The following is a 27,369-nucleotide window of genomic DNA, read 5'->3' on the forward strand; positions in this document are numbered from 1 at the left end:
CGGGTGTCTCTCGTTAACTAGCAGCTGGTTCATTTGTGCTGCCAGACGCTCGTGGAGTGCAGTCAGCTTCTTCAGCCAGTAGGCGTGAACCATGTCGGGCCCTGGTGCTGTCCAACTCTTCATACTGGAGACCCTTTCTTGGATATCTGCCAAAACAGAACAAATGAAACAGACTAAATTGTCAATTCCACTTAGAAACAAAATATTAATTCTAAAAATAAATCTTAGTTTGTTTTACAGAAGAACAGACAAAATTTACTAACTTTTGTCAATATCAAATAAACTGAGAACTAAAAGGAAATTCTCAATCTCTCCTTGTGTCACGGTTTGCCGGGGCAAGCCGTGTGGAGTTGGAGAAAGGACCCAAAAGGCGGCAGCTCTGGTGCAGGTGAGTATTTATTTACAGGAGTGGGTACAAACAGCAATGGTGGGTGAACATGAAACCGGACACCTAAACTGGGTAAACTAACAACACAAACCAGAAACGAAGATGCAGGGAGATCCGGGGAAATACACATGGAGAGATGCAGGGAGACCGAGGGGAAACAACACAGACGAACCAGCAACTACTATGACAGAAGACACAACTTAAATACACTCAGAGAACACAGGGAGGTTACACACTGGTGGGAACACAGCTGGGAGTAATTAACATGACGAGACTAGGGAGGCAAATGAAAACACTCACATAAGACGCAGACCTTCACAATAAAACAGGAACTTACACATGAAAGGACACAACTAAGAAACGCGGACTAGATACAGGAACACACGGGCAGAACAGAATAAACACTAAACAGAGGAAGAACAGAACCAAAATCACAAGAAGAGAAAACACAAAACGCTGGGTCAAAAGGACCCAGGATCATGACACATTGTTGTATAGCTGAGCTTTTCAAACAGTTTTAACAGTTACTTTAGTCTGACAAAAGCCGAATGACGAATTAGCGCTTCCAGTCAGAGATTGAGCATGCACCGCTTTATTGTGTTTCCAGACTTGCTTTCGGCACAATTTACAGTGCGCGCTAATGTTTTTTGTCAGACTTGAAATAGCCGAAATACCTTCACACTACGGGACTTCTGTGGCTCCTCCGTTTGACAAGCTCTCCGGCATTGGAACCATCATCTGTTTTCTCTTCGGTAACCTTCGGTCATGCTCTCGGTTGATTTTTCTAGTCAGCACACTCATTTTCTCCATTATCCGGGCGGCACGGCGGCTGGCTGCTTCCCAAACAAATACACATGTGCAGCTTGGCACTTGTGCTGTACGTAACAAGTCACGTGACGCTGCGGCTGTGATTGGTTCGGCTTTGCGCAACTTAATTTGGATTGGCTGTTCTTCTTTCTAAGAGGACCAGAGCGGTGAGGTCTATCGCAATAGTTTAATTTTTCTATCGAGGAAAAGTTATTTCGCAATACATATCGTTATCGTTCTATCGCACAGCTCTACTTGAAACAAAACAAAACAAATCAAAAATTAAACATGCTCTTTAATGCTGTAAAGTTGGGTATTTTAACAAGAGAGTCTATGAGGTTGCCAGCCTCAAATAGCCTTCAGAGGCACTGCAGTTTTTGTCACTTTCACATTGGCCACATTTTCAGGCCCAGAGGTTACTGTTTCTCATGTGATGTCCTGCCCTGTTACTACCCTGCTCTGACCCCTCTGTCTCCTTAGGATTGAAATGGAGGTGGATTCTCTGGAGAGAGAAGAGTCTATGATCAGCGTTAATGAGAGTTTTATCCTCAGTAGACTCAAGGCAGTGGAGAAAAGTCCGGAGGACATTATCAAGGTATATACAAACACACATTCTCACAGATACACAGGTGTAGTGTTGTGCTCCCTCTAGTACCTGTTATACTTACTGAGTTGTGCGTGTCTTCTAGGAAGCCCACAACAGCTTTGTTCCTGGTAAGTCATGTGACATCATTTGCAACATCTCTGGTGTTGCGACGAAAGATGAACCCAAGCTAACAGTTCTGTTTTTGTTCTTGCAGAACCATTACACATAACCACAGCAATCCCTGAATCCTTCTCCTCACCAGCCAGTGAACAGTGTGAGCCAAACACACCACGGCAGCGTGAGATCATTCATACATTTAAAACTGTTATACACAATAGCACTGAAATACACAAGAGTTTGCAAATGTAGAACTGAATTTATAGTGCTGTGTTCTGATAATTAATAATGGATTGGATTTATATAGCACTTTTCAAGGCACCCAAAGTGCTTTACAATGCCACTATTCATTCACTCTCACAAACTGGTGGAGGCAGCTACAGTACAATAAGTGCTTTCAAAAGATGTTTACGCCATCTTCTGTCAGCACAGAATGTGACGTCGCCTGGTTGGTTGTGGCTAATAAACCCACATTGGTTTATGTTAGCTAACTGGTGACAGAACCAATAACTCAGTGGAAAACCCTTTTGTGCTGCCCCTGGCTGCAGCAGTAAAACCAAGGACATACTGTCCACTTATACTGTCTGTCTCTTTAACAATAATTGGCTCCATTGTTTGGCTACATTCACTCAAACAGGAAAATCTGTCCTCATTTTTAAATTCTTTACAAACACACAGATTATGAGTAACAGCTGGATTTTTACGTTGTAAATCAGCCTTTGTATGTGTGTAGTGTTTCATGTCTGCTTTAATTTGGCGTTCCAGTGCGCTCTAGTTTTTGAGGATCTACCTGTGAACTTTGCACAGGTATCAGAACGCTGAGTAAAGGATGTCTATATGACTCACTCCTAGTTTCTGCACAAAAAACGTGATTCATCATTTTCCACAGATCTTTAAAAAGGACATCAGAAAGTCACATAAATGTAACTTTTTCACCTCATTAGTGCACATTCTTTCATCTTTGACCACACATCTATGTTTCTGGGTTCTACACATACTGTCCTGTATATGTTATATCAGATATACCATATCTCAGAGCTCAAAGCGAACTTTTTCCTCTGCTTTATTTTTATACATTTGTATCACCCATTGAGAATGACCTGTGGAGACTTACATTAACTAATGTACAGGACATGGATTGTGCTGTGCACCTGGACGGATGTCATGATAATCAGGATAAACTTTAACTGCATTAACTGCCCTCTGTGTCCCAGCTCTGTTTAACATGCAGCTCAATGTGGCTAAAAATACTCTGACTGGGGAGAGCTCAGTACTTTCTACGCCTGATGTTCTTCTGAAAGACTTTCACCAAAACACCGGGCTCAGGGTTCCTGATGATGTCCAGAAGTGTGTTTGTGCACTCAACTCTCAGCAGGTATTTTTATTATTCTGAGCCAAACCCTGACTTCACTTTAAGCAGTGGAGGTGCATGCTTTGTTTTATTCCATTTTAGCTTTGAAACAGATTTGTATGAGAATATTAGCTCCCTGTAACTTTTGATTAGTGACCCTAATACTCCACAACTGGTAATAATGACACCAGCATTTTTACCAAAGTCCCAGTAGCTGCGACTGGCACAGAGCAGTGGACTGGGTGGGGCTAATGTTACACTGGATTAATGTAAAGCTATCTACCTGGGGTGCCAAAGGCAAACAAAGATTTGTTGTATATGATGAATATAAATGGAGGCATGCACTATATCGTTTCTCTATTTCAAGAGAGAGAAAACTACAGTAATGAAGGATGCAGCCGACTGTCGTCTGTTACTGTTTGAACCATCTGCATGGTTCTTAGTTGGTTTTTCCTTTGTTTAAATCTTTATTTTAATAAATCTCAAAAACTATGACAATAAATAAAGGAGCAATAATCCACTGTCTCTTAACTGAGTTCTGTATCACATAGTAGCAACTCCAAATCCACAGTCCTGAACTGTGGCCTCACTTAGCTGCAAAACAGTCACCCACACGAATAAAGCCTGTGTGTGGGAAACACTGGCATGAACATCTCAAGCTAATATAGATTTCTGTTAGCAATTCTGCTGACAAAGAACAAGCATTTTAGCTGTACATGTTCCTTTTCAAGTAGCTCGTGAAGTGACATAAACAGAATGCGTCATGTTAGCTTCTGTTGTGTTTGAATTTCTTTCAGTTTCTGAGTCCTGGTTTTTTTGTACTTCTAGGCATCACGTGGCCAGAATGGTGTTTCTGAGCTATCGGCCAATGAGGTGGAACATTTACTGAGAAATGCTACAATGCATGGTCAAGCAAAGCACCAAAACTGGAACAGGGTGGAGGAGCATGACCTCAGGAAGCAGCCAGGACACTATGATGTCCTGCAAAGACACAAAGCAGACAAAGACTTTAGCTCCAACGAAAACAGCCAAAGAAACCCACACAGTGAGCATCACTACTGTAACCAGGACAGCTGTCTTATCAAAAATGAAGGCAGGAGCCAGCAAAGCAATCTGACGGAAAGTTGTGTGACGCGCCTGGATCACTATGGCAACCAGCGAGATTGTCACTGTAGTTCATATCCAGTGACAAATTGTCACCGTCTTCAGGAAGGCGGGTCTGCAAGCCACCAGCCCAGTGGCATGACCAGAAGCAGCAGCAGGATCACTGAACCATCCAGGTGCTGCGTACCTCTTAGAACACATGACCAGGAAATACTAACACACACACGCTTCAGCTACACTCCCTGTTATATTCCTGCTATTGATTATATCAGTGAGGAAGAACATTACCGCCCATCATTGTACCAGTCAAACAGACAAACTGGGAACAGACACAGAGCACCCCTTACTGGAGATGACCCTCCTTGCACAGTCCTTAGCGTCTTGGACACTGCTGAGCCAATCACAGCCATATTCATGGGTTTTCAGTCAGCGTTGGACGAGAGCCGGCAGGTTCGGGAGTTTGAAGGTTCCCTCAAGGCTGAACTGGTCATTGTTGAGGACGATGAAGACTATGATGACAGCAACATGAAGGAGAAGAAGAGCCACGGGCACATTCCAAAGCCAAGCGCAAGCAATAGAGCTGCTGCACACGTGCAGGGACTTGGAGACGGACACAGAGAGAGCGCGGTGGGACCAGGCGTCAGAAAGATCCGGAAAAAACAACAACCGTGCTGTAGTGTCTGCTAACTGAAAGCCTTCTTTTTTACGTGGTGCTGCCTAAAATGACCGATTCTCCTCGAGCGCTTAGTGACCTTTTGTGAAAGGGAAGATGTGAAATCATCTCCAGCTAATAAACATGTGACACTGTAACTAAAGAGCCCTGTTTAATTTGGTCAGTCTTTATAACGTGTTCCCCACGTATCACATACTGCTGTGTGTCGCTGTAAGTGGACTGTTTTTATATAGCGCTTTTCTGCTTCTACTTCACCAAATCACACACAATCACACAAGCACTGTTTTCCATGCTAACAAGTACTAACAATGAATGAATGAATGAATGAATGAATGCATCAGAGAGCAACTGGGAGTTCAGTATGTTGCCCCAGGATATATATGCTACAGATTAATGTAAAATGTAAGATGACTTGAAAAGATTAACCCACAAATCTGTCATCTGAAGTTGGAATGCATGGAGAAAAAAGACAAACCAAAATAAATCACTTTGAACAGGATTAAATCCAAGTGACACACGTGTTCTTACTGCACATGTGCTAGCAGTGCTTTAGCATGTCTGCTCCTAGCTCCCAGTATTCAAAGCCCAGGCAGCTAGCTTTAACCTCTCAGAATAACAACTCAAAACTGTACTGTTTAACATTTACTCATTTCATTGTTACACTGCAGAGCTGCTGGTTGTGACAACGAACAGCAGAGCAACACCAGCATGATGATGACTGGACTGTAAGATGCTTCACTTTTACTGCTTCAAAGCACTCAAATAAGCCCAGCTCTGATCGTTAGGATTAGGTTTGGACAGCATGTTAGCCTGAAGAACTTTGTAGCTTCATGCATGTTTTTGTTTTGTTTGTTCCCAAAAGCCTACGACAGTAATAAATTAACCAAAATTACGCATTTCCAAGACGCAGCTCTTGATCTGTTGAGGAGAGATCACATGATCTTGATATGATATTTTCCATATGTTGACAATGCACAGCACAATTTTAAGAGTCAGAACTTTGAATTTAAAAGGCTTTTTGTCCGTTTTCAACCAATAAATCATGAAGCTGATATTGAAGACCGTAATGGATGTAAGCTAACATTTAATGGGTAGTTACCATGACCCCAATCTAAAATCCTTTATCAGAATTAATTCAAAACAATGGTTTACATAGACACACACAGACACACACAGACACACATGGAGGTAATAACATTAATGATCTTCTTATAGTCCTCAGGTCCAAATTAAACAATATTACAGAACAAGCACATGTTCCCATAGCAACAGACACAATATTAGGTTTGACCAGTGGAGCGCACTGTGGCTCCCTCTGCTGGTAATAACGGATTGGAGTGACCTACTTCAGAATGACTTCACACTGTGTTGAATGTGTCGGTGAATGTTTGCATTACTTTCCTGTGCTATGCAGCATATTCTGTTCTGGGCTGGCCCACGTGGGTTTAATAATACCAAAACAATATCAGCTGATAAATACTGAACAACAACCGGATGGACAAGTGTGATATTTGTTATAACTGGATGGACTGAGCTGCACAACAGCAGCATGACTGCATTAGCATTCACAGCTCAGGTGCCAATGTTTCAGTTGTGCTTTCTCCAACTGGAACATTTGCATATGAGAAGCAATATTCATCATTTCCTGACAGTGGAAGCTTAAACATCTGGTTTGTAAATACCTGACAGTAAAATCATAATTTTACTGTCATCAGCATTTGTAAACCCTTTCGTTCTGATACGGTGTCTGTTGTGATATTTTGATACCATGGTAGCATTTACAGGATATTGTTTTATAGTGATATTATACAGGAAAACTGTTACTCAATAAGGCCCATTTACTAGTTGTTTTTCTCTTTCTCTGTGACCCAAGAATTAATGTGTAAGACTCACAGGCTGGTACCCCAAGGTCGAAAATACCACAGAGACGAGACCACTTCCTTACTCCCATCCTCCCTTCCTTATCCTTTAGAAAAGAGCTTGTTAAAGGCCAGGTGGTTTGTTTCAGAATTCACTAATGAAAGAACTCTGTATTCTATGTCTAGGAGTGTATTTTGCTGGGATGATCATAAATTGTAACTGAAGAGATAAACTACACAAAGGATACTTCTTTGCTCAGGAGGCAGGAAGACGTTTCCTTATTTGGTCTGTACCGGTTTGAACTGAGAACATGCTGACACACGAACCTTTTTCCTCTATATAAGCTGTTGTCTGATGAATAAACCTTTGAGTTGATTGTGGGAAAGCAACCTGAACAGTTTCTGTCACTTTGTTCTCCTAACTGCTCCCGACGTCGTAACTAACCCAGCTGAACGGCATACCTGAGTGTTACTTTGAATAATTAGGAGTATTATAAGGAAAGGACAAAACGCCACGGAGGAAACCCGGGACGGAAATTTCCTTCAGTGTCCATTCTGATAGTGCCTTTAAACATTTGGGTGCAGTGTGTGAGATGACGAGCATGTAGAAAGCCCTAGAACAATGATGCTAATAAACCAGCTCATCCCGTGTACGCTGCTCTGACCATTTAATGCGTGTGCGACATTAATCCTGTGTGACACGAGTCAGCTCAGACGTCCCCACAGAGTCACGCTGGATATCACTCTCTGTTAGTCGCTCGTGTCATTAAAGAACTATCCACGAGTTTAACGTCATTAATGCAGGTGCCCGTATCACTGGCTTTGGCACACAGCCACCATTATATTTATCAGCAAACACAATGAAACTGTTTGTGCTGTGGCAGGCAGGACGTGGACCCAAATGCAGACATTCGTGCACGGAAAAACAAACTTTGAATCGGCAGCTTTATTTGCTGGAAAAACCCTTCATGATATAACTTACAGAAAACAAAGCAAACACCTAGAGTATAAAACTAAGAACAAAACACTGCGAAACTAGAAGCGTAGAAAAACTGAAACCAGAAACACGGAGCGACTTACAGCACATGAGGAGGTACGACGTGACAAAGGGCAGAGGAAAACACAGGGCTTGAATACAGTAAAGAGGGAAACTGGAGGGAAACACAGCTGTAATCTGATTACTTTTTTCAGGTAACGAGTAAAGTAAGGGATTACTATTGCAAAAACGGTAATTAGATTACCGTTACTTTTCCGTAGGAACGCTGCGTTACTGCGTTACTAAAACCGTGATTTTTTTGCGAGAATGTCTCATGACAGTGACGTAAGCGAGTGCGACGTTAGTGACAACAGCTGTGTGCAGATCAACAATGGATCACATATCGAGTGCAGAGAGAGTATGAGCGTGCAGCGTTTAAAGCGTGGAAGTACTGACCTTACTTTGAGTTTGATTCCATAAAAAGTGACAAAAACATTAGTGTCCGCTGTGCGTGGGAAGAAAACTTCTTTTTACAGCGAAAAAACCCCTAAACTTCCAACAAGCACCGAGTAGCTACGACGTAATGGGAAACTCACAGAGAAACTCGCGGATTCTTCCACTGACCGTGGCACACCTGCACCAGGGTAAACCTCCGCCTACCCCACTCCTGCTTTACAGGTGAAAATAGAGCAACAGGACCGCTGAGTCTTTGACTTTATTTATTTTCTGCTGTGTTTTACTTGCATCTGTTTGAAAGAGTGAGTGAAAACACAAAAAATATTTTATTTTATGAGCTGGAATGTGCAGAAAATAGGTTTAAATGTTAAACTAATTTCTTCCAGTCAGAGAATGTTGCATGTAATTAAATGTTTGCTTGATGCATGAAGTTAAAAGATTAAAACTAATGAAACAAGTTAAAAAAAGAGACTTTTCCATTTGATTACATTTTGTATGATGGATTATGCAGAAAAAGTAGAATTGGGCTGAAAGATCTATCACTTTATCACCTACTCAGGTTGTAAATCGTGTTTTAAAAAAGTAACTAAGTAATTAATTACTTTTGAAAATAAGTAATCAGTAAAGTAACGGGATTACTTTTTTGGGGAAGTAATTGGTAATTAGTTACTGATTACTTTTTTATTGTACTTGTCTCTCAGGGACACTGAAGCTTGTTGGGGTCATGCCAGTTTTCAGCATGGACATTTTCAGAATCATGTTATTATTTTTATATATTGTCATTATATGGAGAAGCCTAAACAAAACGAGATTAGAAATTGTCACGACCATGTCTGCTGTAAAAGTGTGTGTCCATGGTGATATCCCATAATAAATGTGCTTCATCCTAATCCGAGTGGGTGAGTCCCACCCTGTGAGTCCCACCCTGTGAACACACAGTGGAAATCTGCAGATCCAGACTCCAGGTTAGCTCTTCTATGCTTTTTGTGTTATTTTGAAGTACATTTCTCCTGAAAGTGTTTAGAACTAAAACAAAATTAAGACCAAGTACAGCTAAATATACAATGCAGCAGTTCACTTCGTTTACTTGGTGTTTCTAGTTGTGTAGGTGAATGTGGTTGATGGAGAATAAAGAAACGCTGAGCACCACTCAGGAGTTATGCTTTATTTAAGATCACCACACCTTTATTTGGCAATAATAAATGAGTGAATGTGGATGCAAACAAACTAATACACATAAATAACACGTATGAGGGAAACATCTGTGACTCCACACTGAAGATCGGACCTTTGCACCAGCTGAGAAGTACATCTGAAATCTAAATTCAATTTATTTCCAAAACTAAACAAAATTAAATGCAAAAACAACAAAACTTAAAGTAAAACTGCAGCCAGGTGTGGATGTGGACTCAAATCCTTGAAATTACAGGCTGATCACTGAGTGCACAGTACAGTGTAATCCAGGTTATAATACAGTATCACAGCAACACAGAAACATGCTGACCCTTCATCCTGTTCTCACAGAGTGCATTCAACACATCTCAGAATTCATAACACAGAGATTTAAGCAGCATATTCAGACTTCCCAAAGCATTAACACAGCATCTAAGTGCAGTCTGCGACCTCTGTGACCTCTGATCAGGGGGTGGGGGTGTACATTTTGCACTTTGAGTTGAATTTTTAGTTGCATTTGTTTTCTGTATTTCAGTTTCCAATATGTGGTCAGCAAAAGGCCATTTCTAGCAGTAATAACTGATATATGTGTGAATAATCCGACATTATTATTGTAGGGTCTACCTTACAGTGTTGTTTGATGCTGTATAAATAAAATTGAACTAAATCTCCAACAAAAATCTTTAGATGGACAACACTGATGTATTAATTATCCTGGTAATCTAACCAGGTCTGAGCCATCGTAGGTGGTAGACCTACCTTAACCGTATATTTTGGAGTAAGGCAAACTGAATGTTTTGGGGAGGAAAAAAAAAAGAATAGTTGTGACAGGTTTATTAAATTAGGACTATTTTCTTTGTAGCATGGTTGCTACTGCTTCATTTCCACGAGTCACTGACAGTGTGTCCAGGGTCAGGGGTCAGACGCCAGTCAGCATTATCTTTGGATTGAAGTCGTCGACTTTCATTCCAGAATTCCAGCTTTCCAGTCAAAAGCTTTTCCAGCTTTTAGCTGTTCCACAAGGGTGTGTATAAAGACTGTATATAAAGATGGGCATAAAAGCTGATGCTGTTCACTACGGCCGTTATTGTTATATTACAGCTTAACTGAAGCCAGTGATGGTTTTGTGGTCAACACCATCTTTTCAGGTGGAGGTTAACATTGCCAGAATATGTGCAGTGCGGTGGAGTAGGCGGTTAACAGCTGGAAGCTGATTGGAGGAGATACATCACCAAAGAGCCAAATGCACTGTTAACATTTGAGCACTAATATTGCTACATGGATTTAAAGGAAAATATTAACTGAGTGAAAAATCTGAACAACATAGTTCCTTATGTTTATTAGTAACTGGCCAGTGTGTTAATCACACAAGACGGAGCATGTCAATCAAGCACCTAAAAATGGACCTCTGTCTTATTTAAAAAATTACCACCAGCATACTGATCAGAGTGGCTGGTGAAAAATACTCAGTGGGAAAGTTTTTTTGCAGCCTTCTATTAGCAATCTTTCTATTTAAGGTACTTAAAGCTTCGCCTTCAATTTCAAGTTGAAACTATAACACCTAGTGTGGATACAAAGCTAATTATAGTATCTAACAACACCTTCAGCACTTGAAAAGTAGTATTACTTTAACATTGTCATAAAAAGTTGTAAATGTAGGATTAAAATATTAGGAAGGTAGGGCAGAAGGTAAAGAAAAGGTAAGCCAAACTACTATAATCTACTGAGCTGTGGATCTAGCTTCAGGTTGCACAGTGACTCGCAGGTTTAGCTAGGTAGTTTGAGATACTGTAATATAGTTTATTCAGTAATACACTGCAGTGTAGCACAGCTAAAATAAAGTGATCCCAAACAATCTGCTGCATTCCTGTCTGGTGTTGTTCCCCGTGACAGAGAAATCCTGCATCCTGAGCTGACTTGAACGCACCTTTTATCCAAACTAGTGGACGTACTCTGGAGTCATACTGCAGAAGCCAGAGCCACTCATGTGTAAGTCCCATGTGTAAGGAGGATGGATTGGTATACACTCGTGCACATACGCACACACCACACGGAAATATCAGCTTCTAAAAAACATGGAAAGTTTTCAATAATCTTACCATCACAATATGTTATAAACCTTTTACAAATAAAAGTTTTAAGAATTTATAAGCACTGCTCAGTTCATAAATATATGCAGCAAAAATACAATACGATAAATCTCTCTTTGTAAGAATCAAGACAGGCGATAAAAATCTGTAAAAATATTGACTAGATCTTGTGGTCAGAGCTGTGACGAGCCCTCGCCTCCATAACTGTGGAGCCATACAGGGTTTGGCCAGGTTGTATCACTCCAAGAGAAGCGTGTTTGTCTGGGGATGATTATAAAGCTCAAACAGCACGGGGACACGGCCGTGCAAACGTTTGTTTCAGCTTGAGATCTTTCATCCATTTTATAGATGGAAGTTGTTGGTGAGGCATTAGCTACAAGCTATCTGGCAACATATTCGAATAACTGTTGTCCTCTTTTAACTTTTTCACTTCTCTTCAGTTCCATTGCACAGTAATCCTTTTCCTGAGATACATCTTTGTTCCTTATTTGTTTTACTTCAGGATGAAACACAGGCTCTATGATGTCCATTTTTTGTATGATGGTGTGAAGTTAACCTAAACAAATTAACTTATCTACAGTCTAGATAAGAGTAGACTCCGTCCTTATACCTTGGACTCTCGGGGGATAGCTAGGCTCATGATGGAAAAAAGCCTGTGGCACACACAACAACACAGGTTGCAGAGCAGAAATTACACATTTTCTTTTGGTTCCTAAAGTAAAAAGGCTGTAGGCCAACTACTGAGAGGATGAAAACAATACAGTGTGGATGCCAAAGGCAAACTATTAATGTTTAAAACTAAAGGGGGAGGATCCATCATGCAAGGGCAAGTTTCCCTTTATGAGCTGCTCTCATCGAGATCATGCAGCCACTTAACAGAAGCTACTTAAACTGTTTAAAACACTAACAGCTTTCCTCAAAATTGACACGTGTGCCAATAAGGGCCTAAAGGAAGGTAGAGTGTATATTTAACACACTGATCAGAACCTGTGCTAACAGCTGACCTTCATCAAAGAAGCAAAAGTAGCTCTTTAGGAAACCTGGGACATCCAAACTGTTTGGATCAATGGCTCATTGTAACACTTCATTAAGGCAGTGATTTTCAAAGTTTGGCGTGGCACCTTTAAAATACATGAACTGTTATTGTGAAGAAAACAACATGCAACATCTTGTCTGCATCTCTGCAATGCATAGCTACAATATTTTCACATATAAAGTCATTAAAATCGAGCATGTGACTGCCAAGAAGTAAAATTGAAAATCACTGCATTCGAGTCAGTCATTCACATAAAACAGATGTCAATAAATAGTTCTACTAGTGCCTTAGCTCAGCCATATCTAGTTATCAAAGTGCTGTAAATATCATATATCGAGGAGAAAATCACAAATGTTAAAATGTGAAAATTCACATTAAATATCACATGTTAAAACCAGTGGGATTAGCATGACTGCAGATTAAGACTTATATATACTTATGTTTGTTATACAGCTTTAGGTAATCTGTCCACAGGAATTATTATATAAAGGAAAAAGTGACGTTACAGGCAGGTCCAATGTGTCGGACTCTTTTAGATAGTCTGACTTTTAAAGCCACTGAGACATTGTGAGAAAACCAGCTCAGGTAAATTACTGAAATCATTGAAACCGAGAAACAGTTCTCTTCTTCTGTGGTGTCCAGGTGAAAAACCCACATTTGAGCTATAACCCATAGCTCTGACAAATGTTGTAAAACACATTGGCTGCCGATACAAGGGACTGACTGAGAGCAAAACTAAGGAAGAAACAGGCAGGGGACTTGATTTTGGCTTTTACAATGTCTGACAGCTGAGCAGTACCGTTGCTTACTTCTTCTGATTGGCTAGTAGGGAGGCCTCCCATCGTTGTGCCATGGCATTTTGCTGTCGAGGCACTGAAGAGAGGGAAGGAGGGAACTGGAGGGAGGGGAAGACTCAGCTGAACCACTGGAGCAAAGATGGATGGATGGATGATGGAGGATGGATGGATGGATGGATGGATGGATGGATGGATGAATGATGGATGAATGATGGATGGATGGATGATGGATGGATGGATGGATGAATGATGGATGAATGATGGATGAATGATGGATGGATGGATGATGGATGGATGGATGGATGGATGGATGGATGGATGAATGGATGGATGGATGGATGGATGATGGATGGATGGATTGATGGATGATGGATGAATGATGGATGGATGGATGATGGATGGATGGATGATGGATGATGGATGGAGGATGGATGGATGGATGGATGGATGGATGATGGATGGATGGATGGATGATGGATGATGGATGATGGATGATGGATGGAGGATGGATGGATGGATGATGGATGGATGGACATTAGAGAGAAAGAAAAATGAAGAGAAGATGTAACAGAAATGCTGGATAAAGTGATGCAGGTGTAATGGTTCGATGAAATGAGGTAAATAATGAATATATTTGCTAAATTGTGAACTGGTGAATGAAAGGTGCGATCAATCCAACTGATTGATGAGTCAGAAAGGTAGGGTAAAAAATGAGTGAAACAATGTGTATGACATATACAATGGGTGATGTACAAACGAAAGTCAGAGTGACAGTTTAAACAGCATCATTACATTCTCTGCTATCATGCACTCTATAAACCATTACTTTGAAAATGACCATTTAACTGTTTGACAGCAACTGTATTTTAAAATAAAAGAAAGTTTAGAAATCATTTGTTTGTGGCCACCTTAGAAGCCTGTGGTACATAATCTGCTGATGAAGATAGAATAATCATATTTAAGCATTAAATAATAGTGAAAATTGTTTGAGGCGCATTCATGGTTTAGTCAACTTAGAAAGATGATAAGAGAGGAAGAGCCTAGGTAAAGTAAGCAGTTATTAAAGTTCCTGCATTTAATGCACTTCATATGGGGCAGCTATGAATTCTTTTTTCTCTGATGGTTAAAATTTTATTTCTGAAGAATTTCTCGTTAAAGTTAAAAGAAAACCTCAATTTAGCTCTGACTCTCTGTCAGCTCATTTGTATTAGAGGTGTGCATAATGATTTCCAGACTTTGGTGCTGACACAACTTTGTCTTCTACAACAGCTGTAGAGTGCATGCATATGAATGTGTGTGTGAGTCTGCCAACCTTGTGGTCACAAGACAAACTGGATCGCTCTATTTTGCGGGTCCTGGAGGGGGATGACGGGGAGGAGACGCTTCTGTCTGGAACCACTGACACTGGTATCAAAACAGAGGAAGTTCCCACAGCATCATCAGCATATATGAATTAGGGCCTAATTGAGAACTACACAGTCTATAAGACATTTTTCTAACATTTCTTTTCAGATCCGGAAACACTTATAGATGCTTGTTGGGAAATTTTCCCAAGATGTCACCAATCATAAAAAAGGGAGTCCTCATTAAAGCCTTTAGTGGTGAAGCATACATCAAAGGCTGATTTATGTGTCATATTGGTAACAGATTAACACTGTGCTGTTGACCTGTTTGACTTAGCAATTGTTGTTTTCACTCAGCAGTGAAAACTGTTAGTGTTGGCTAACATCATGAACATACGGAGCCCCGCAGGGGACATGGGAGAAAAAAAAATTAAGACGGACTTTTGCGAGATCTCGCACTCAGAAAGAGAAAGAGAAATTTGTTAGAAACTTAAATGTGGACTCTTTTACCTATCTATGCCTAAGCACACGGTCTTACATTCAAACACATTCAAACACTGACTCATTTGAATAAATCTACAATAAAATAAAAGGTTTCTAGTATGTTAGGTTGTGTGCTTCCTACATCATTAGTGTTTTAGTTGTGTGGATGATACATACCGTTGTACGTAACATTATCACTCAGACCCGGAGACACCAAAACAGTATCGTACCGCTCTCTCCCTCTCTTCCACTCCTCCTCTCTTTTCCTCCTCCACATCTCCTCCCTCTGCCTTTTCCACTCCTCCTCCCTCTGCCTCACCATCCTGATCTCTTGCTCCACCAGTGACTGGCTGCTGAGTGAGCGCAGCTTGAAAAAAGGATTTGACGTGAAGGTGCTCTCCTGCGGTTCCACGGACAGTTGGGTGGAGCTTAGGCAGAACTCAGACGCACTGCGAATGATCAGATTGGAGGTTTCTACAACAATGACATTAGCGGAAGGCACTGCATCTGAATTTGCTGGCCAATCGGAAAGGCCGCCGATTGCAGAAGAGAGCAGACGATTCCTGGAGGCGGGGCTAGAGGAATCAGGCTCCAGGATGATGACATTGTTAGCTGTCATTTCATGGTAGACAGATCGGGGAAGGGACGAGGAACAGGAAGGAGTTGGGGAGATGGAGAGTGTCGGGGTGCGGCAGGCTGGAGGTCTGGGTGGAGATCGTCCTGTCTGCAAGCTGGATGGCCTGCATACAGAAAAGAACAATGTGAATGTTAAGTGTTTTGAATGGAGGGGTTTTGGGTCATTTTGACAAATATTCAGAATCCTTTCTGAATTATTCTGTCTAAAATGTGTTTCTACAGTAGAACTATCACTCTTCTATGCACTTCTTTTAACTCAATAGGTTGGGTTTATTTTGGTTGTAGGGTGATGGGTACAGACAGCAATTTTAATTAGATTTCACTTCTTAAAAGCTTAATCAAATGATTACCTGCCCAGCAATAAACAAACATGTACAACCTTCACTGGGACACTAACAGTTACATTTGATGGAAGCCAAACCAGAGCTTAACGAAGAGAAATAAATAGACAAATGCTTGCTATCACAGACACCATGGCAACTTTAATGTCAACTTTTATTAGGGGTCTGCGTAAAAATGAACATCGATGTGAAAGTGCTGCTAACCTGGCCAGCAGGAGGTACAGTAACTCAAGAGTCAGCATGCTTGACCCATGGCCTCAGTAAACACTTTCATGATGAGTTTATCGTTTCAGTTTCTCATTGAATAAAATTAATATTATATAGATATTGTAAATGGTGGCCTCCAATAAAGTAAAATAGACAAAAATGTAGACACTTTATGACTGACAAGCACATACAAAAGGGCAGTATCCTTATTTCACACTCAGGTCCATCAAAATCACTTGAAAAATCTAGTTCTAACAGGGTATTCCCCAAACTTGAATACCCTGCAATCAGAAAAAAAACCAGTTCCTACTCCTTATAGTTAATCTTCAATTCTATCTACAGGGTGGGCCATTTATATGAATACACCGTAATAACATGGGAATGGTTGGTGATATTAAAGTCCTGTTTGTGGCACATTAGTATATGTGAGGAGAAAACTCCTCAAGATGGGCGGTGACCATGGTGGCCATTTACAAGTCGGCCATCTTGGATACAACTTTTTTCAATAGGAAGAGGGCCATCTGACACATCAAACTTATTGGTAATGTCACAAGAACAACAATGGTGTGCTTGGTTTCAACGTAACTTTATCCATCCATATAGCCATCCATCCATTCACCCATCCATCCATTTATCTAACCATGCATCCATCCATCCATCCATCTTTCCTTATATCTATCCATCCGTCTGTCCATTTATCTAGCCATCATTTATCCATCCATCCATCCATCATCAAGGCTGCCCAGACTTCCCTCTACACCTCAGCCACCTCCTCCAGCTTATCCGTAGGAACATCGAGACATTCCCACAACATATAAGAGTTGTTATCTGTCCAGCATGTCCTGGGTCCGCCCTGGGGCCTGCTCCTTATAGGACATGTCTGAAACACCTCTCCAGTGAGGCATCCACCTCAATAGGCTGCTTTCAATGCGGAGGAGTAGCGGCTCTACTCTGCACCACTCGATCTGAGCTCCTCACCCTATTTTTAAGGGAGAGGCCAGCAGTCCTTCGAAGAAAGCTCACTTCTGCCGCTTGTATCCATAATGTCATTCTTTTGGTTACTACCAGAGCTTGTGACAGTTGAGAGGCAAGGCTTTCAAATGAATGAAAATTCTATCTAGGTGCATTTAAGTGCCTTTGAGATCATAAGGACTGCATTCTGTTGCTATGTGAGTTTTCATGATTGCACAATACAGCAGAGCCAATTACTGCTGGTGTGTAGTGGTAGACTAGGACTTTTTGGCTGCTGTACCTGGGTATTGGGAGGCCATGTGCAATCATCCCCCTCTCCCTGCGGTGTCGTTCCTCTCTCTCTAGAGTCAATCGGATCTCTCTCTCCACTGCAGTCTCAGGCTCCTCCAGGGTGCTGCGGTATGACGAATCATCCAGACCTGAGTCCTCTGAGCTAGGGGACAGGGTGGAGGACAGAGGAGGTTCCCTGGGCATGGGGATTTGAATTTCCCTTGTATAGGACAGGAGGAAACCACACTCAAGTTGAGAAGGATGTGAAACCTACAGCGTACTAGCTACTTGCTAAGTGTACTATGTTGGCTGAAGGACTCATCTTGTTAATGTGGTGCATTGTTCTTTGTTTTACTGCTGGGCATGAGCCCTGAAAACTATTCCACTGTCACTCTACAGCGTCTGTTAGCACTATAAATTGTATGACGCATTTTTAGGTTGAGTCCTTGAAACCTCAACGAAGGCTGTAGTAGAAAATATTTACGGTGAGGATGACTAAGACTCCAGGGTGAAGATTTACCTGTGTTTGAGCCGGGGACTGCGAGTGGGGGGATACAGTGAGGAGTGGGTGCCCTGGAAGCTCCCCTGAGCTCTCAGTCCCGGTTTTGGGATAGGCTGACCTTTGACCTCTTCTTCCATCTTCTTCCACTGCTGACGGGCCAAAAGGAAGTCCACATGCTCAGTAGAGACATTTTCACTTTGGGTCTCTTCATGCACGCAGAAATCTACAGGGACCTGACGGGAGAGATTAAATGTGGGGTTAGCAAACAGCCAGTGACTCTTTGACTCAGCTAGAGTCCGACAGCCAGGCTGGGCATATCAGTCAGGTGTTGGTCAGGTGAACCATCTGTCACATGACTCAGGCTCTCCTCCAGACTGTTTTCATTCATAAAGTGCTTTATAAACTCAAACATTAAGGTTAACAAGTGGAGCTTCCAGTTTCAGTGCAGTTAGTTAAACAACAAAAAAACACTTACTGTTTAAAGGACTGTTGGGATTTCTTTCTATCTGTAAGGCTAATGTCTCATAATTAGCATCACACATCTGTGTTTTGTCTAATACTGCTCACAGTGTATTGCAGAACAGTTTTGGATTCATTCTGATAGCGACAGACTAAGACCCCGTCACAAGGGCAGAGATAGCTCAGTAGGTAGAGTGGTGGCCCCATGATCGGAAGGTCGGGGGTTCGACTCCACTGAACGGCTACCCTGAGGTACCCCTGAGCAAGGTGCCGTCCCTACACGCTGCTCCCCGGGCGCTGCATTGGTGGCTGCCCACTGCTTCACTGGGTGAATGGGTTAAATGCAGAGGAACTATTTCCCTATGGGGACTAACACGCACACTTTATTATTAAGAGTGTGGACGAGGTTGTAGTACCTACAAGACAACAAGGCCATACATCAGACCTGATGGAGGACAAGAGGTGGTTGCCATGGTGATGGGTGAAGTGGCATCTCCAAATAAGGAAATGCCCAGAAAGATGCAGAAGAAAAAACGTGAGCCAAAGTGCTGGATCTCAGCCCGATAAATAGAACTGTGGCTTTCCTCCAACTTTTGACCAATCACCTTAGAGCCCTGTTTACCACACATAATAAAAGCATTAGTGTCTGAGTGTGGGGCTCTTTGTTCATTTGGGTCTCCTGAGTGAGCAGAAAGACACACAGCCTTTTGTCTCTGAGCCAAAGAGACTGAGGTCCATTGAAATTTTAACCGTTTTCATAATAAACTGTGAAAACTTACAACATATTTGTCTTCTCTCTCATAAAAACCCTACAGGACAGAGAGAAATGGACAGCATGTCCTTGGTTTCGTATAAAACTGATATAGATATAGACCGAGTTTTAGTTTTAATGAGTTAATGGTTCTGTTACTAGTTAGCTAACAGAAACTAATCTAAGTCTATTAGCAGCAACCAACCAACTCAGTGACATCACGTTCTGTATTGGTACAAGACGGCGCTAAACTTGTTCTAAAAACTTCAAACACGTATTTTTAAATCCAGCTTCACAGTCAGTGTTAAACCTATGACAGTATGTGAGAGCAGGGATCCACAGTGTAAATTAGCCTTTTCATGTCACCTTTGAGTGGACTATGCTATCACTTTCAGCTGTGGTTGCACAGTTTGGACACAAGGTGGCAGCGATGATCTTTATTCCCTTTTCTTGTTAAAATGGACATGTTTGTTATAATGCAGCAATGAATACTTCTGAGATTCGTCTGTGTTATAACTGCAGAGTTCGCTTTAGTTGATGCTTGAATTAATGTCCTAGAATTCTGATACAAACTACGAGTGCTAATGCTGGGTGATGGGTTCAAGGCTCTTACAGTCATTGCACATGTTGCAGCTCCCTCTATCAGACACTGACAGTGCAGTTTTGGGTGGTACAGATGAAAAGTGTCAGAAACTGTAACAGATGAGTGACAGAGACACAGCTCCATCTACTGTTGGCTAACTGACAGGCACCCTGTTAAGACCAGAGTTTATAAAGCTCATGTGTGCCTATACTGTACCTGCTCTGGTTTAAGTTTAGGCTTTTCTTTTTAGAGATAGCTTAAGTTACACGGCAAAATCTAGGGTGTCTATATGGGTCCACACCTCTGAGTGTTAAATACAACACTGTTGAGTGTTAAATTAACACTTTTGACAGTGTTATATGTTTAAAAGTAACCTAGTCAGTTTTGAAGATTAACAAAGACTAACACTGAGCAGTGCTAGAACATTTCTAACACTGGAAAATAACTCAAAATGTTAGAAATGTTCTAGCACTGCTCAGTGTTAGTCTTTGTTAATCTTCAAAACTGACTAGGTTACTTTTAAACATATAACACTGTCAAAAGTGTTAATTTAACACTCAACAGTGTTGTATTTAACACTCAGAGGAGCTTATTGCATTTTGGCAAACATTTTTTGTTGTCATAATTCATCTCTGTTAAATGTCTGGTGAAAAGTGTTGAACCAAGTTAAAAGCACAAAGAAAACACCGCCGTGTCTCTGCATCAGGCTACATATAAACAGCAAACTCACCTTCTTGTCAGGGTCTGTGGAGCTCGCTGTGGAGCTGACTGAAGGAGACCGTAGGAAAAGATCTCTCCTCAACCTCATCTGGTCTTCATCATCATCCTTTCTTCCCACCCTGTACTCCTCCACCGCCACCTCTCTCTTCTGCGCTTGATTTTTTGCATCTGCTTTGACTTCATTGTCTTCTTCCTCTCTTTTGGCCTTCTCCTCTTCTTCAAATCTTGCATCTTTCTTCCTCTCCTCTTCGATCTGGCTGGTGATGTCAGAGGGGGCAAAAGCTGACCACTGGTCCTCACCTGCATCGCTGTCTGAGTACACGATGACACGCTCTGCTTGGAGGCAGTCACTGAGGTGGCTGTCACTGAGGTCATCCCTGATTGTGAAGTCGGGACCCCAAACTTCTTGTGACACGGCCTCCAGAGGATGTGAGGTGGTGCCTAGTGGCTCAGATGGTGAAGGACACAGCAGACTGTCTGAGGGGAAGAGGAGATCTGAAAGGACATCTTCTTTTGCCTCTTCCTCTATTCCTCTGATCCAGCTATCCTCTTCTTTTGTTCCTGGGTCTTCTCCCTCTTCTCCACCCCCCACCTCCCCACCCTCTGTATTCTCTCTGCTTTCATCATCTCCCTCTGTCTCTCTTCTTTCCCAGCTATCACTCTCTGTTTCTCTTTCGTTTCCATCTTCTCCCTCTATTTCCCCTCTCCCTTCATCCTCTCCTCCTTCACTTTCACTGAGGTCTCTTCCTTTCTCATCTCCCATCTCAAAAATGAGATAGTCACACTCATCTCCTTTCCTATTTTCTCCTCCTACAGCCTCGTCTTCCACCCTATGGACCCCAGGAAGACACAGTTGGTCCTCTTCCTGGTTGTGGCAGCTAAAAAGGCTCTCTCTTTCTATGTCTCTTAGCGGTGCTGATGAGCTCATCTCCATGGTAACTGCACTGACTAGCGGTGGGGGAGAGGGAGGGCAGACGGGGTTATTGCTGCTGGAGCTAGCGTTGTCGTGGTTAGCGTCTGTTAGCTCAGGTGTTGTCCTCCTTAGCCCAGTCGTAGCTCTCTGAGGAAACATACGTGTAGTTGTAATTCATTTTGTGGTTATAATGGAGCGGAAATTTAAAAAAAAACATACTTGGATTAAAAACATGAAGTCAATTCAAAAGTCCAATCTACTAAAATCTCATAATTATGATAACAATGACGGCTTATGGGTTTGCATTCTTTCCAATGAGCGGCAGTGACCAACGTGCATAAAGGAAGCCTGCGAGAGTTCAGGCTAATAGGTAGATGGATACACATGGATGTCACACAGTGACACCCAGAGGAGGATGACAGAGTCAAAGAGGGCTATCTGAACTACAGGACTGCTTTCCTGCAGAATCTCACAAAGCAGACGTTGGTGTGAATCATGGATGAAAGTGCTCCTGTCACTGCTGTGCTTAGCAGTACGAGGTTCTAAAGGAAAAGAAAGCATACCTGGTGCACTAACTGGTCAGAGGGCCCGGTGGCGCCAGTGTCCGGCAGCCTCGCCTCTGTCAGTGCGCCCCAGGGTGGCTGTGGCTACAATGTAGCTGCCATCACCAGTGTGTGAATGTGTGTGTGAATGGGTGGATGACTGGATATGTAAAGCGCTTTGGGGTCCTTAGGGACTAGTAAAGTGCTATATAAATACAGGCCATTTTAACCAGTTCTGATAGTGAAAAACAGCTCTTCTTACTGATGCATATACAGGAAATACTTAAGCAAGGGCGGGGGTTACTGGAGGTGGACAGGCTGCTTCTGATTGGAGGCTGTTAACATTATAAATTTCATTTAATTTCGTGTAAGCTTAGCAATGGTTTAATCTACATCACAGTTACTCAGTTAATAACACTGAAAACACAGCAGGGAGTAACTCTCTATGAGAAAAGTCACAGTTTTAACTTGGTATCTCAAATATGTGTTTCCCCTCACTGGGCCCACGTCCTCATTTGAGGTTTGATAGCGTTTTAGTAGGTAAAGGTGAATGGCTTGGACAAGAATTGAGCTGCGGTTTGGGGAAGACCCTGACCGGGCCTGGCAGGTCCCCATGTACTAAATAGAATTGAAGAAGCTAAAGAATTTAACAAGGCAGGGAAGGTGGGGCACGTAAATGAGAATGAACAGCTTGTAGAACTGGGGGAACATACATAGATGAGAACTGGAAGGAGCATATTTGGAGGTGTGGTCCTGCTCCTGAAATTCTGATACTTTATCTCCAATTTAGAATTTGACAATCACTCTAGTTAAAGTCTGCTTCTACAGTAACCTGTATTTGGTGTTACAGGTCTGTTACATAATACATGAAGGATCAGTGCTAATCAGAGATTATAGATCAGAAACATCATGAGAACCTTGGATGGAGGTGGTCTGCAAAGTGGTTTGCAGATGGGTAACAACTGTGGGTAGGCTAAAGCATCTTATCGCCTGTTTGAATTTATCACCCTACATGGTTTAGTAAATTAGAAGTTAAAACTGGTAAATCTTTAGCAGCTGCACAGGTATGCACACGAGTAGGTGGAGACCAAACACAGAGCTAAGATTAAAGTAGAAACACTTGGTTAATTCAACACACACTGAGCTACACTGTTAAACTTACACTATAATAAGGCATATGCAAATATACAATTACTCAACAATTACTGAATATATTTGAATATATAACCGTCCACATACTCATGAGTACATCAAGGTACAGTACTGCACATGGCCTCATATGTTTGATGAGATAAACTCAAGCCATCCTCTCATTACCATGGTGGCACTGCGTTGGCTGTGAGTGGGTTTGCATATTATTATGGTCTGTCGTTAAAAGCATGTGCTGGTGACAGATGGGAGGTGTTGCTATGGTAACACTAAGTATAGCTGCAGAGGCAGGCAAGCTGCTAAAGTCAGTTCCTTTTCAGTTCAGTCCCACTGTGTGAAGAGAGATCACATATTATAGCCCATCACTTCTCCTTGGTTGCGTGAATAAAGTGACTTCATACAAAAACTTCTTTAGTTGCATAACAGCACATTTATGGTATAACATTCATAAACAGCAAACGTAGGAACTAAAATGACACCGAGCAAATATAAACTAAAACATATGAAGACAGAGTCCTCTGCATCAATGGCCCATGACATGCATACCTGCACCAATGTGTCAACTACAACACTGGATCAGTGCCAATGCAGCTATAGTTTGTAACAAGTTTGTGGCAGTAAAGTCATCAGAATTTCTCGGTGGAGTAATGCTTTTTTCATGCAGCACCTCTCTGGTTTCTAAAAGTTCTACCCAACAGGATTTATCACAAACACTTATGAAGATGACCTGTTTCTTGTCCTCTTCTGCATTTCCAGCACTGGAAATGATTCCAGACGGCATAAAGTCCATGAGTGAAAGGGGCTTTAGTTTTACTCAACAACCTCAATTAATTCTGATGTGATGAGTCTCTGAAGGCATTTACTTTGAAGAGATGTCATTTCCAGTATGCTGCATAACAGATGATTAACGTCTCTCTGCATCAATTAACATTAAGCCGTAGTACAAACTGAGTGAATGCGCATAGGCGGAAACATTTACTTACATTTTGATTCATAGGGGAACAAAATTACTTTTCATCCTGAGCTCTCACTGCTTTATTTAGACACGTTGTTCTATCCATGGCATTTTTAATCAAATTCATGGAAAAGGTTGCGTGCATCTACCAAGGCCAACCATCCCAGCTCACAAATCATTTTGTTTACACTTTAACTATTAACCCTGCACTTCCAGCTTTCGTAATATTATGCATGGGTTTTAACTATGCTGGCAGTTAGCCTGTAACTGTTGTAGCCTTATTCTGCAATTCTTCCCCTACTTTAAGCTTTCCAAGTATAACAGCTGTCCATTGATTTTAGCTAACAGTTCATCTGTGGGCTTGCATGGATTCTGTCCAGAAACTCCAGTTTTATCCCACAGCCCAAAGACATAAATGCTAGGGACTGTTTATACTAAATTTTCCACAGGTGTGGATTTGAGAGTGTGCAGCTGTCTGTCTTTTTGTGCATCTGCTGTGGTAGACCTGTCCAGGATATACCCTGCATCTGCGTAAGGAGGTAAAAGCAAGAGGTAAAGTGGCGACTCAGTATTTTGAATTTCAATTGTTGGTTATGTTCATAGCTGAGGTGGAGTAGTGGGTTAAAGGTGTGGTGTGAAGGAGGCTGACCAGAACACATGAGCCGGCAGCTCAGGCTGAGGGAAGAAGCTGAAGCATCCCGACAGCACTGTAATTAGAAAAGCATGATTGGAAATAAAGCCTCCAATGATCTCCAACGCTGTGGATACAGGGTCCTCACTTTACAAGTGATGCTGAAACCCAGGCATTCTTGTACCCAGTCCGTCATGTGCATGGAGCAGGCAGCAGTGCACCAGCACCAGCTGTTGGAGGACAGGCTATGGTGGACCCTGGCTTGCACATACCCTTGTGTGGCATTGTTGGAGAGCGAGTGGGTGGATGTTAGGTAAGTGCATGGGGACTAGGGCTGGGCGATATGGCCTAAAATCCATATCGCGATATAATTTGAAGCATGTGCGGTAACGATATATATCACGATATATTCTTTTCTTCTGTATAACGTATTTTTCCACACTATAAGGACTTAAAATCCTTTAATTTTCTCAAAACTCGAAAGTGTACCTTATGTATGAATTCTGGTTGTTCTTACTGACCTCGAACCGATTTTGGCTGCAGAAATCTGTTAAAAATGTTTTAGTACAACTTTGGTAAGCTGCACTGCTTGATGGATTGTCAGAGCATTATGGCTGCCGTAGTGAGGAGCTTCACGGAGTAATCTGGGTCCAAAACTCCGTCCGCTTCAGGTCCAAAAGTCAAACGAACACTGAGTTAAAAACGGTCTAAATTCTTTCATCTTTAATTAAATCATCAGCGTTTCTGCTTTACCAGGTGTAACAATTAAGTTTAACATCCAGGCATCCATGAAAACAGATTTATTAAATTTAACGGAGTTAGAAGTTAACAGGAAGTTAGCTCGCTAGTTTCCACCTAAACATTTCATACCATGTTCTGATTGAGATTTTTGAAGCTATTTCAAACGTACAGCTCTGCTACCACTTCCAACATAAATGAAACTAAACAGCAGTGACGTTTGTAGGGTTACTGAAGTTTGGCAAGCTGGTATATAATGTTGTGCTACGTGATTGCTAGCGACACAGCTATGTTAGCATAACATTAGCCTGGATCCACACCAGTTTGCCTACAGAGCAAACCGATCCACGGAAGACGCTGTAGCCACAGCACTCCATGCTGCATTAACTCACCTGGAAGAGCATGGTAGCTATGTGCGGATGCTCTTCGTGGATTACTGCTCAGCTTTTAACACCATCCTTCCACACAAACTGGTGGCCAAGCTACAAGACCTGGGGCTTCCATACAGCACCTGCATGTGGATCAATAGCTTCCTCTCGGGCCGTAGACAGAGAGTCAGAGTTGGCCATCACACATCCTCAGCCCTGAGTCTCAGCACTGGCTCACCCCAGGGCTGTGTGCTCAGTCCACTGCTCTACTCTCTCTACACACACGACTGCACTCCTCGCCACCACAGCAACATCTTTGTGAAATTTGCAGATGACACCACAGTGGTGGGGCTCATTTCCAAGGGAGACGAGTCTACGTACAGAGACGAGGTGGAGCAGCTGACGTCATGGTGTAAGGCCAATAACCTCCTCCTCAACACTTCAAAAACCAAAGAACTCATAATAGACTTCAGAAGGAAAAAGGCAGAGATCCAACCACTATTCATAAATGGGGACTGTGTAGAAAGGGTGGCAAGCTTCCGCTTCCTGGGAGTCAATATAGAGGAGAACCTTTCCTGGAGTGTGAACACCTCCGAGCTGCTGAAAAAGGCCCAACAGAGACTGTACTTCCTGAGAATTCTCAGGAGGAATAACATCACACAGAGACTGCTGGTGTCCTTCTACAGAGCCACCATTGAGAGTGTTCTAACTTACTGCATATGCATCTGGTACACTAGCTGCACAGTGGCTCAGAGGAAAGCACTCCAAGGGATCATTAACACCGCCCAAAAGATCACTGGCTGCCCTCTCCCCACACTGGAAGTTCTACACAACGCCCACTGTTTTAAAAAGGCCCAAAACATCATAAAAGACACCTCACATCCTGGCCACTCCCTGTTCGAACTGTTGCCCTCAGGCAGACGGTACAGGGCAATCAGAGCAAGGACTAATAGACTCAAACACAGCTGTTATCCAACTGCAATAACACATCTGAATACTACAAAAAAATGTCCATCACGCCACTCTTGTGTTAATCTATGCACGGTCTGAAGCATGTGTGTGGGAATGTATGTGAATGTTTTACTGTTATATCTTATTAGTATTTTAAGTATTCTATCTATTTTATTTATTGAATTTTATTGTTTTATTTATATTTTGATATTGCTAGGGATGATGCAATGATCGGGGACCATTCTTAATTTCGTTGTTCTCATGACAATGACAATAAAGTTTCTGATTCTGATTCTGATTCATTAGCACAGTGAAGCAGGAGGATGAACGCCAACTTTTTTTTCCACTCGATAAAAGTTAACGTGAGGGATTCTGGTGGTCAGGGACAAATGCAGTCGCATAGCAGGATGCTGTACACGGGCCAAACTTCAGTCAGGACAAC

General features: G+C 42.0%; 2 protein-coding genes across 3 annotated transcripts in view; one reads left to right on the top strand and one right to left on the bottom strand.

Annotated features, from left to right (window-relative positions):
• palmda (palmdelphin a) overlaps nucleotides 1–5,040 on the top strand; it is a 20,458-nt gene extending 15,418 nt beyond the window's left edge. Inside the window, exons 4-8 of one of the 2 annotated variants that reach the window (XM_085378974.1) lie at nucleotides 1,676–1,790; nucleotides 1,885–1,909; nucleotides 1,996–2,079; nucleotides 3,113–3,273; nucleotides 4,078–5,040. In XM_085378974.1, coding sequence (XP_085235100.1) covers nucleotides 1,676–1,790; nucleotides 1,885–1,909; nucleotides 1,996–2,079; nucleotides 3,113–3,273; nucleotides 4,078–5,040 — 1,348 coding nt within the window. The remainder of the gene's footprint in view (nucleotides 1–1,675; nucleotides 1,791–1,884; nucleotides 1,910–1,995; nucleotides 2,080–3,112; nucleotides 3,274–4,077) is intronic. The other variant, XM_085378975.1, reaches the window with a different exon arrangement.
• Nucleotides 5,041–13,421: 8,381 nt separating this feature from the next.
• LOC146614295 (uncharacterized) overlaps nucleotides 13,422–27,369 on the bottom strand; it is a 32,777-nt gene continuing 18,829 nt past the window's right edge. The window contains exons 2-7 of the mRNA XM_085379086.1: nucleotides 20,691–21,740; nucleotides 18,186–18,400; nucleotides 17,676–17,885; nucleotides 15,417–15,979; nucleotides 14,726–14,817; nucleotides 13,422–13,511 (exon numbers count right to left, since the gene is read on the bottom strand). Of these exons, the coding sequence (XP_085235212.1) occupies nucleotides 13,422–13,511; nucleotides 14,726–14,817; nucleotides 15,417–15,979; nucleotides 17,676–17,885; nucleotides 18,186–18,400; nucleotides 20,691–21,740 (2,220 nt within the window). The remainder of the gene's footprint in view (nucleotides 13,512–14,725; nucleotides 14,818–15,416; nucleotides 15,980–17,675; nucleotides 17,886–18,185; nucleotides 18,401–20,690; nucleotides 21,741–27,369) is intronic.

The sequence above is a fragment of the Diplotaxodon limnothrissa genome, linkage group LG18, assembly GCF_057381915.1.
Source record: "Diplotaxodon limnothrissa isolate DT_005_m linkage group LG18, D_limnothrissa_male_GT1.1, whole genome shotgun sequence".
NCBI classification, from domain to species: domain Eukaryota; kingdom Metazoa; phylum Chordata; class Actinopteri; order Cichliformes; family Cichlidae; genus Diplotaxodon; species Diplotaxodon limnothrissa.